The sequence below is a fragment of the Silurus meridionalis genome, chromosome 10 (genome assembly GCF_014805685.1).
Source record: "Silurus meridionalis isolate SWU-2019-XX chromosome 10, ASM1480568v1, whole genome shotgun sequence".
Lineage (NCBI taxonomy): Eukaryota > Metazoa > Chordata > Actinopteri > Siluriformes > Siluridae > Silurus > Silurus meridionalis.
In genome coordinates, this window is record NC_060893.1 from 11078291 (window position 1) to 11090272 (window position 11982).

General features: G+C 42.6%; 1 protein-coding gene across 3 annotated transcripts in view; it reads left to right on the plus strand.

Annotated features, from left to right (window-relative positions):
• Positions 1-11982, plus strand: part of roraa (RAR-related orphan receptor A, paralog a) — a 248884-nt gene that overhangs the window by 224437 nt on the left and 12465 nt on the right. For all 3 annotated transcript variants that reach the window (XM_046859208.1, XM_046859209.1, XM_046859210.1), the window contains 3 exons: positions 7898-7983; positions 9397-9538; positions 11913-11982. The exon at positions 11913-11982 is cut by the window's right edge and continues 326 nt beyond it. In XM_046859208.1, coding sequence (XP_046715164.1) covers positions 7898-7983; positions 9397-9538; positions 11913-11982 — 298 coding nt within the window. The remainder of the gene's footprint in view (positions 1-7897; positions 7984-9396; positions 9539-11912) is intronic.

Sequence of the window (11982 nt, forward strand, 5' to 3'; positions counted from 1 at the left end):
TAGAGTGTGCAGTGACACGGTGAAACACGGCCTTCCTGTGGCACGGGAGTCCCCACATCTAAAGAGTGTGCTTCACCTATCATTGATCAGAACCATAGAAAGAGCTCAGGTGGGGTGGTGGGGCACGGCAGAGATCTGAACACAGCACACATGCTCCCTTGCATTCACCCCCCCCTCCCCATTTTCCCCTGAGCTCACACACACACACACACACACACATCTGGGAAGCTTGTCAGCCTTCACCACAGCAGCATATAAACGAGTGGCCACATTATTTCTCCTCCGTAAACGGACACAATAGGAAGAGAGTTCAGTGTACTTGAAGAGACTCAAGTGTAACCAGTATAAGAGAGAAACTCAGGCTGCACAGAAGGAGTGTGTGTGTGTGTGTGTGTGTGTGTGTGTGTGTGTGTGTGTGTGTGGAAGAAGGGGGCAGAAAAATTAATGGCATTACGCGCAAACAAACACAGATGCACACGAGTTCCCTGCTGAAAGCAGCCCAAAGGCAGCCAGCCAGAGTGGAGTTACACTGCCACTTCAGCCTTTACAGGAAAAGCCCATGAGTGAAGAGTGTTTAATCTCTATCTCTCTCTCTCTCTCTCTCTCTCTCTCTCTCTCACTCACACACACACGCTCTTCCTCTGTCGCTCTTTCATATCAGCCTCACTGCCTTTCAGATTTGTTCATGTCGCTTGTGGATCATAGCCGATGAGCAGATGACCATGATTATTTTTGAAGAATCTAACAAACACAGAGACCAAATAACCCAAACCACTTCATTCAAATCTTCATACTTTTTTTATTTTTTTGTTTTTCAACATCACAGCCCGTGCACGTGCGTGCGTGTGTGTGCGCGTCATGTCGCACAGCTCGTATGAGGAACACGCTGTCTGTGGGGTCTCATGGTAATATGCCAACAAGCTACAATCCCCAAACAAATTACACATTTATGCTATTCCGTCTGTGCCTGTGTGCCACTGCTGTCCTCCGCCACTGACATTCAAATAACCTTCCCGCTAATGCTCGAAGGGGAATGAAGAAAGAGCGCCTGCTCTCTTCTGTTACATTACAGTATGAATTTGCAGCACACAAAAAAAGGCAATACATCCAGCCCTCCGTCCAGCCCTCCAGCCATCTATCAGGGGGGGTCTAGAGGGTTGCAGAATATATAATTTGAACATTACTTATTTATATTTATCACAATATTTCTGCCTATTTGTCTGTCTCTTGAATCTTTACCTCATCATTCTATAATCTATCATCTAATATTTTGTATAGCACTACCTCGAGTTCAGTCGAATTCTCAAATCTGATTTGTCAAAAGGTGTAAGTCATTTTCTATAACAGCGGCTCTGACAGTAATTTTCCAGCTGTAACATGTATCCCAGATTTTCTAATAATAATGTTATTTAATGGAAAAAAAATATTTTTATTTATATATAAATATACTGTTTATATAATTATTTATATATATAATTATTTATATATTTATAATTGTTGATGTGGTAAAGATTTTTGCATGGAGAAATAGATTTAAGATTTATTAAAGGAGTCTCCAAAGTCTGCTTTGTAATAATAAATCAGAAAGGCTTTGTACTTCCTGGTTTCTTCCTAACATGACAAGCTGCTTTTTTTCTTTTATTATGTTCAATGGCACGAGAAAGAGAGCCTGGTGAGGAGATAAGTGTTTAAAAGTGCAGCATAAATGATAACAGGAGCTTGTCTCACTGACATTTCATATTGTAATATAACTAATAATTTTACACGTATATTCGTACCAAATTTTCTCGGTCCAGGGCTTTCGGTTCGGAACACGTTTACCGAATGCAATCCTTTCTACATTCGGAACTGAGTTAAAACCTGGGCTCCCTCTGGAACGTTTTAAGTGACGGACCGTAAGTATGTAAAAAAGAAACTAGCGTTAGCGCAGTGTCACTGTGGCTACTCACTCAGAACCGGAAATAAGATTTGTTTGCGCATGCATGAAAATGTTAGCCGCTAACCAGGAAGTAGTTGGCGGCTATTGCTAGCACTATGGATTCTTTAGTATTTTATGTCCACCTTCAAAAATTTCTCTTAAAAAGGAAAAATCCGGACAATTCCACATATTGAGGGATGTAAATAAATGAAGGGTGAAAGGAACATTTGTTAAAGTAGATCATATCTTAAGAAAATTAACGGAACCGTGACTTAAAAACTGAGGTATGTACCAAACCATGAATTTTGGTGCACCGTTACACCCCTCATAACTACATTATTTGGGATACTTGACTTTCCCAGTCATATGTGACTTTTTTCCCAAACTCTTACTAAGTTGGAGGCACATTTTTGTATAGTATTAACTTATTAATGAGCTTAAAATCTTCTCTACACTTGAACTTCCAGCATTAAAATGCTTCTGTGCACAAAGCCAGATCCATGAAGATATGCTTTATATGGGTTGGAGTGGAAGATCTTGAGTGGCCTGCTATAGAGAGGGGTGAATTGGAACACTTGACTGCACCCAGAACTCCTCACCCTACATCAGTATCTGATGCCTGATTGTTGCCAAATAAACACAAATATCCACAACCACACTACAAACTCTAATGGAGCATCTTCCCAGAAGAGTGAAGGTTTTTATAACGGACTGAATGTAGAAGTGGATGTTCAAAAAGCACATAGGGATCTTACAATCAGGTTTCCACAAACTTTTTTGCCTTAGAGTGTATACACTGGTCAACTGTATTTGGCATCTTAATACTTTAAATCATAAATTGAGGTTGTAGAAGAGGATTCATTTACTTTGGCATGTGTTAAAGGAAGGGAATTGACTTTGTGCTTGGAACATCATCATCCACAATCCACTTTGTTGATTCTTTTTAAATAAAACGTTTTGTAATGTCTTCCATTGAATACATGCTGTTTCTTCCTTTGAAATAGACAAATATTACTTAACCGAAATACAGAGAAATATGGCGAAAATGTTTCAGAACGGCGCTCGATGGAGCTGCCATTTGTTCGTTTCAAGCTGGAAGTCTCTTTGTTAATCTGGCCGTAATGCTGCGCTGGACACAGTTCCAGCATGACTGTCCAATCGCTTACATAAGCCTCTGACATGAGCACGCTGGCTTGCGTCACTTGGTCACTGACAGCTGTCAACACACACCCACATTAGCAACCACATTGCTTGTTATCTTGTAGAATAAACATGTATTTAAATGATCAGCCTGGAGCGTCAGTAGAGGTTTTTCTCTGTCATCATGTTGTCTTTGTCCATAGCGCTCTGTGTGTGTGTGTGTGTGTGTGTGTGTGTGTGTGTGTGTGTGTGTGTGTGTGTGTGTGTGTGTGTGTCTTTAACCCAGCGTGATATAAAGGGTTCTAATCTCTCGGCTTGAGGAACGCGCGCTGCAGTCTGTCCTCGACCGCCAGATTGAGATCGTTTTCGGCAAAAGTTTGTGCGCAGTATAGAAACAAACAAAAGTATTGCGTAGAAATTTTTTTTTTTTCCCATCAAACTCCCAAAGTAGCTGTGTTATATGACGAATAAAAATGCTGATATGGGTTGAGAATCTGTAAGCAGTTCCCTTGAACTGCAGAAGCTGCTTAATGCGGAGACAGAAGCGCGTGTGTGATGAAGCTAGTACGCAGCCCTCCCTCCATTAGTGAGGCAAAGCCTCTGAATATTTCACACGCCTTCAATATATTGTGTCAACATCCCACTTTTGCCTGTCTCCTGAATGACGCTCCTCAGGTACAAATGAGGCGAGAGCGCATTAAAGGGGCTCCGTGGTAAAGCATTCGGCTCGCAAAACAAGTGCCTTTTTTTTATGCTGATGTCAGCACTAATGTGCCGAAAGAATGGCGCGGCTGTGACAGGCTAGCGCTGAGCTGTTAGCACGCGTTACGCTGTAATGATCTTTGTCTCCGTTTTTGATGAAGTGTCTTTTTTTTTTTCTCCACTTAACTGAATTCACTGTCTTCATTTGTTCTTTTTCAGAGCAGGAAGTCTGGCTTTGACTAGAGCGAAAATGTTCTGCTCATAATTGCCGTGTTTCATGCTCACGGCCCAGCTCAGACAACCAATCTCGACGAGGCGCTCTATTGCTGGCGAAATTACGCCATGGAATACTGGAATTTATGCGCATGAACGGCGTGTTTCAACCAATTACAATGGCCTTTTGGTGCACAAGTGACAATTGTGTTTGATGATAGTGGGAATGGAGGGTCTGCTGTAAGCCACTGGAGAGGATTTGCTCACATAGGCCTTGATCTGAGGGCAAGAGAGAGAGAGAGAGAGAGAGAGAGAGAGGAAAGGGAGGGGAGCGGTGGAAGGAAAACAGACAGCCAGACGGAGGGGGCAGGGAGGGAAGAAGAGGATGAGCGAGGGAGAGAGAAAGAAACAGACAGGGCCAGAGAGAATGAGAGCGACATGACACATCACCCTCTCCTCTGCATCCCTGTCGCCTCTGACTCACTGACCTTGAACTGAGCTCCGGGGAGTTACAACAGAGCTCTCAATCAGCATCTCGCTGTAAAGATGTTCTCTCTGAATACACACTAAGCACTCTTTCTCTTTAAATACACACAGTGGGTTCCAAGGTCTCAGACGTGTGTATCTTGCTCTCTCTCTCTCTCTCTCTCTCTCTCTCTCTCTGTGTAATCCTACAGAGGTCATGAATTACATCAGGTTGTGTAGTTGCGTTCGCTGCTTGTGTTAGTGTGTAAATGCCTGGTAAACCCATAGCTGATAGGTGCTTTATATTTACATACCAAAAATAAAAATACAAGCAGCTCTATGCATTTCTTTTTCAGGCAACACAGACACGCTAAATGTAATGATGAGGCGCTAAGTACTCACGGTGTGTCATAGCGTACTTCTGTTATCAGCCCTGTATTCTGTGCACTTTACGAAAAGGACAAATCCAGAACATAAATTCAAAATATGGCTTATGGAAAAAAAAGATAATGCACATCGAAATCATTTCCCATCATGATGTGTAGTCTGCTTCTTCACAGACTGAATTCACCACGGCATTGAAGGACGCCATGAACGATTACAGACATTGTGTAGATTTGTGCCAGAGATGTTTTGTTTGTGCTTCTCTTAACATTCTGAATTCGACAACCCAATCGGACTCTCTCGTGTGTCCACTATCACTGGACCTCATGTCAATAGATATTGACTTGTAGATCTGCAGTAGTTGCTCCACAAGACACTCTCTCTCTCTCTCTCTCTCTCTCTCTCTCTCTCTCTCTCTCTCTTTCTCTCACACCCACTCTCTATGATAACCCCTGTGTGATTTTTCTTAAAGCCCCCTATCAAAGTACTCCCAGTGAAGATTTTTGGGCTTGGATTTAGCTCTCTCTCGAGACAAAAGAAGCAGCGAGCGAGTCCAGGAGCCCTCAGTGCGAGCCAGGCCATTCACAAAGAGCTCTGTGAGTGTTTCATGTGGAGGCCTGGAGAAAGGGTACTGCTGAGAGAGAGGCACTGTGAGCGTTTTCTCCCAGGGCCCCTTTCTACTGTATTCTTCACTCTGGGCACAGAGTCAAGCCTAAGCCAGTGCCCAGCACACACGTTGTGTCTGCTTCATCTCCTCTGCCCATGCCCAATGCAGAGCTCTCAGTCAGCTCGATTGCCCACCTCTACAGCCGCTAAGATGGAGGGCCCTTTGAGCAGTGCCTGAGGAAAAAGAGAAAAGCCAGCAGCCTTTCTCTCTTCAGCCTGGCACCCACAGCCTGGACTAGGATGCCAGCCTTGTGGAGGTGAGTGGAGGATGGGAGGAGGGAGCAGGAACAGCACTCCACTGCCACCTGCTGGCCAGACCCTGCGAGTGCTGTGCCTTTCCCGGACCTCGACCACAGCCAGCCTTAATTACTGCACGCCTCAGTTGTTCTAAGTGCATGTCAGAACAAATTATGTAAGTAATGAGGCTGAAAATGCTAAAGGAGCAGGAACACGCTGGCACTCTAATGCTCATGGCGGGAGAACATAAAAACAAACAATCGAGTACTGTGCCTGCATGGCGAGCGCCCACCGCACTGAGACAGCACACACACAAATAATGCAGATAATTATATATATCTCTGTTAAAATATTCATTACAGAACTATCTCTCATTCTTAAGTGATCTGGCTGCACTGTGGTGTAATGATAGCTGATAGCGACTGAAGCGCCACTTTTCCAGAGAGCTGGCGTGGCTGCTGTCAGCATGTGTCCTGTGCTGTGCTGACTGAAGCGTTGGCTGGTACCTTGTTCACAGGCTGTGAGAGAATGCCAACAGGATACACTGCTCTCCGGTTGAGATTAGAGGTTACGGGATCTGCTGTTCCAAACAAGAGACAAAGGTTCCTGTCCCTTGGGTGCATTGTAAGGCTGTGACATGATGCAAATAGGTCTCAGGCACCTGATAGCAGGTTCTCATGGTCTCAATAAAGGCAAATTGAATGTGGGTAAATGAATTTCTTGGAATTAGATTTATAAGGTCCACAAGAGAAATTATAAGTCTGATCGCAAGAGGTGACAGCAAGGAGCTGAAGGATCTGTATGGAGTGTTTTCTGTCGAATAGAAACTATAAACTGTAAAAATAAAATATATAAAATATAAACTGACATATTTTGTGGATATATTGTGTTCTGGTTTGTTCTGTATTGTTTAGAAACCTTCTGAAAGTGTATTTTAGAGAATGAGTTGAATGTAATGGCATTCTATATTTAATTTTCAGTATCAGATTTAAATCCTTAAATCTTTTTTTTAAACATAAACCTGACCACTTTGGGGAAAAAATATAGTTTTTATCATAGGTAAAAATGTCATTAGGGTAAATTCTGGCTCTAATTGTTTTTCTGCTTTCCCTCTTGTTTACTAGCCCTTGAGATTAACACTGCGTTTTTGTTTGTTTGCTTGTTTTTTTTTTTTATTCTTTTTCCCCCTTTTATATTTCTGCATCAATATATGCCGTTACTAAAACCACAGTAATCCCTTTCCGTGTCTGTACGTGTATCGATTTGGAACACGTGATCTATTCAATCCAAATGGTGCAGTCGCACTTGAACTCTATCCCATGTCGAGAATTTAAAAATGCAATAATGAAATCACACGTCGTACCACGTATTTCTCTGTATCTAAACGATGTAACGAATGGAGGAAGGTACTATTTTAAACTAAAAATGTTATACTTTCTGAGTGGATTTCGATGTATTTGGTGATTAAATAATATTGGATGAATTACACCGACCTGCCTCTGGAGACCTGCCTCTAATATATTCCTGTGATTATGTTTATCATCATAAGATTATGCATCATGATATACAGCGAACCGAAAAAGATAAGACGTTCATTGTATACAGCATATAATATTCTCTTGCACTGTGTGTGTGTGTGTGTGTGTGTGTGTGTGTGTGTGTGTGTGTGTGTGTGTGTGTGTGAGTGTGTGTGTGTGTGTGTGTTGTTGCAGCTCCTGATATCATCATCCACAGTGTTCTTTGTGCTCTACCTCTCACTAGTTGTAAAAGACACTGCTGGGGTTTAAATGCACAGGAGCTGGTATTTCACTTTTGAAATGAGACCAGTCCTGTACTTAGAAGGTTCTCCTTGTCAAACAGTTGCCCTCTTATTGCTCCCTGAAGGGTCTCCTGGAGTATTATGATTTTGTGTGTGTGTGTGTTTCCTTTGTGTAGTTTGAACTGACAATGTTATTGCAATGGTTTGCAGGGGGTTGTATTCAGAGTTAAGATGGTCTCCTCTGTAAAACTGTGTAGTTTTATCTGTCGCTGTGTGGCAGGGAACAGATTTGTTTGAAGCTTCGCGCTGTTTCATGTAGCGACACACAGCCGTGGCGGAGGTGTCGTGCTGTGCCTGGTGACAGCCAAGAAAATCCTGACTGTTTCTTTTCTCTTTCTCTTTCTTCTCCGTAGCTCAAATTGAAATTATTCCCTGCAAGATCTGTGGAGACAAATCATCAGGCATCCATTACGGTGTGATAACATGTGAGGGCTGTAAGGTAAGCAACCAAACAAATGTCTGTCTGTGCGCTTGCGTATGTGCATGCACGCAAAACTGTGTGTGTGTGTGTGTTTGGGCGAGTGGGCACGGGCTTATTGTTTTGAAAACAATATTTGAATAAATGCTTGAATAGGAGGGCTAAATGAAGGTCTAAACATCAGTGTGTTCATCATCATTAATATGACACAGTAGGCTTCGATGAACTGCACTCTGTCATTATTAGGACAAAGTGACTCCTGCGACTTGTTTTCTTTCTGCACTCTCCGGCAGATTTTTTTATGACTTTGGCGCTGCAGTTACTGCCTGCTTCACAAATAAAACTGTCAAAGGTGCAGCGCTTTGAAGTATACCACGTACTTAGCTGTTTTGCTTTTGTCGCTTTTTTTTTTTTTTTTTTGCCCAAACCTGAAACTACCCAGTCTGTGTTTGTTTTAAAATATGCCATCCACTCAGCAGGAGGAATTATATGCTTACTGTATATTCCTCTTGTTAGTATTGTTCGGGTTGTTTGTTACTACACTACAGGCAAGCATTGCACAGCGTAGCAGAAATGAACAATCTCTGCGATCCAAATCTATTTTTGAATAAAAGGCAGACTCCGCGTTCAGCACATCGCTCACTCGCAACGCAGAGGGAAGAAAGAAAGAGAGAGAACTAAAAAAAAATTTACAGGCCTGAAGAATAAACTGCTGAAATGTATCTTTAATGATTGCTAATTACTTCAGGCAGAGAGGCATTTAATGATATGTGCGAGCACACCGCTCTGGCCCATAAATCATAGCATTATAAAGGAGCGTTGCTTGTCACCAGCAGTCCTACCCTGCTTTCATAATGGCTGCCATTAGAAAGCAACTTGGCAGCTGTCAGCTGTTTTCTTGTAATTAAACAGCCAATGAGCAACTAATTAAGACATATGTGTATCGAGCAGTGGAGTGGGGTATGTTAATGGTGTGCTGGAATCAATTCATTAAGTAAAAGGGATGAGGTATCAACTCAGTGTGACTGCATGCTCTCTCTCTGTCTGTCTCCCACTGTATATGTCGCTCTCCTTCTCACTGCGTCTCTCAACACCCACTGGTTTTCAAATCTGTTATTTAACTAATAACCACAGATGAAACTCAACATTATTTATAGTCGCACGCTTGAAAACAAGCTAAAGCAGCTTATCGTCACGGCCTTTCACTAAAGTATTTCCTTAAACAATGGCTTTTCAATAGGTCTCTTCTTATTTAACTTCTCATCAGTGGGATCTGAAGCTGAAAGCAATCTAATCTATGACCTTTATGTATACGATTACAGCTCAAACCCAAATCCCATAAACACACGAGACTTCATTTGCTTATAAGAGCATGTTGTGAATTCTGAAGCTTTCCAACACAGCCACCTCTGTTTCTGTCTTTCATTCATGCAGGGTTTCTTCAGGAGGAGTCAGCAGAGCAATGCGGCATATTCGTGCCCACGTCAAAAGAACTGCCTGATCGACCGTACCAGCCGAAACCGCTGCCAGCACTGCAGGCTGCAGAAGTGTCTGGCCGTTGGCATGTCACGGGACGGTGAGTGTGCTGCTGATCCTGGCCTAATGTGCACCAGGGAACAACAGCCCCCTTCCACATCAGGGGCTTCAGGGTCTGGCCAACACTAGCTGGAAAAAATACGTGGAAATGGAAATTCTGAGCTTTAGGGAATCTGCCGTGAATGTTTCTTAAACTTGGCTTTATGGATAATCAGAAGTGTTTCTCAGCGCCTGGAACATTTATGGTTATTCAGAACAGCAAGAGGTTCTTAGCTATTTGTAGACTGTCTGCCAATCAGGGAGGCGGAGTAGTAGAGTAGTTAACATTGTGTAGGCAGGTGAAGTGCATAGTGCCAAGCTTCAAACGTGACATTCCAGTGTGCGATTTAATCTGAGGAATATGTTGGGCATGATATCTTAACAGAAAAAAGAAAGAAAGAAAAAAAACAATTATGTCTGGGTATCGTAATAAAATATTTACAGCCTGGCCCTGGAGTACCTTCAGTGCTGCACATTTGAGTGCTTTCTACTTTTCCAGATCCAGTTTGACTCAGGAAGTCTTGTTAATTAGCTAATCAGTTAAACCTGGTGTGTAAATCTGCGAGCAGTTAAATTCTGAAATGCGCAGTACATGCGTTACTGCATGACCAAAGTTGGGAACCTGCAACTTAAAGGATTACAGATATATATTATGTAGGCTACATTAAGAAAATGAACCACAATTAATTTTCTGTGTTTACACATTTTGCTGCTTATGGAATAAAATGCTCCTTACAACTGATTATAAAGTAAAACCCATTTTAATAATAGCTTTGTTACATTGCGTCTGGAACGGGCGCTCTTCAGATGTGTCTCGTCACAGCTGCAAGGTCAAAGCTCCTGCCAAATCCCACCCTTTCATATATCACTTCCCTCCAATCACGGAAGATTTACATCTCCGACCTTCTGAAAGTTTTGGAAGCCAGTCCAGAAAGAACCATAAACCTTCCTTTAGAGAGTGATATCCGTATTAAACCCATGTTTATTTTTCGGGTAAATGCAAATGTCGTTAAATTTAAAAATATTTTTTTATGTCTGAATGTTTTACATTCGAAATACCTCATGAAAATTTTAAATACATTATGAAATGGACTGTTATACTAGTAATAAAAATCTGACATTCCCCTTTAAGATTTCTGATTAACAGTTCTGATCATGAATATTTGTGTTTTAATTCCTGCGCTGGCTGTGTGTATGAGAGGAAAAAAAACACTGGAAGCCTGTGACAAGATCAATGGGTTAATACATGGTTTTCTCAGTTCGGTCTCATGTTGGACTTCAGACAAGGCGGAGGGTTTTTCTGACAGCAAGTGGCTTTTATTAAATGACTGTCATTAGAAAGGCTCATTAAAGCGAACGCAGGTGAGCAGCATTAACGGGGAAAACAGGTGAGTGTGTGTGTGTTTGTGTGTATGTTAAAGGCCCCCTGCAGGGCTTCTGACTGGGCTGCATGACTGTGGCCCATAACAGGAAGCAGTAATCAGGCCAGGCCTTCAGAGTGTGCTGGGCTGCTCTCTCACACACAACCAGGACAGGCAAGGTGACTTCTGAGTTCACTCAGACACGAGCCCCCATCTGCCTTTTCACTAGCGCACACACATAGCCGCATCAGCTCTGGGTTGTTTGTTCTTTATCTGTTAGAGTTGGACTCTAGCGGTCTCTTCTCTTTATTTTATAGTCAGTCGCACCATTTACACCTTCATTACTCCTCTCTGCCTGCCAAGAGCAAAACGCTCTCACACTGAGATCCACGCTCTCATTATTTTTTAGCTTTCCTCTGTTTTAATAGACCAGCACTCTCTGTTCACAGGCCCACTGCCAGTGCTGGATTCTCAGTCAAACCCCAGCACTTAACCAACTTCTTGTAGTATGTGTATTTGTGTGGGTGACAAGAGCATTACTCTGAACCATCCACGCTCCAACTATAATCTACCATCTACCTCAGTGGATGTAGAAATGATCCAGTGGCAGACAAAAGCAGTAGCTCTTCTGTATTCACTGTTCTGCTTTGTGCAGTATTGTACACATTGTGCTCCGCACCGAGGAATGTCCTTGTCTTGTTCACTGCAAGTTGTTCTGGCCAAGCCTGCTGCCCTGTCTGATTCTGGCAGGTTAAAAAACAACAGAAAGTTGCTGTGAACATGTCAAAGTGGCAAAGAGTTTTATACCCATTACTCCGCTAATGTGCTGGAAGAGAACTCCCGCCCACTGGTCTGGCTGCTACATTAAGCTCACTGTCTTAGGGCCATGTCCCCCAGGCAAGGAGACTCGGAAATGATTTCAGCAGTGAGGAGATCATTGTTGTCTACCAGATTAATACGTTTATGAACATTTTGAGGTTTGATTATTTTGTGTGTGTGTATGTTTTCTTTTAGCTGTGAAGTTCGGGCGCATGTCAAAGAAGCAGCGGGACAGCCTGTATGCTGAGGTGCAGAAGCACCGTCT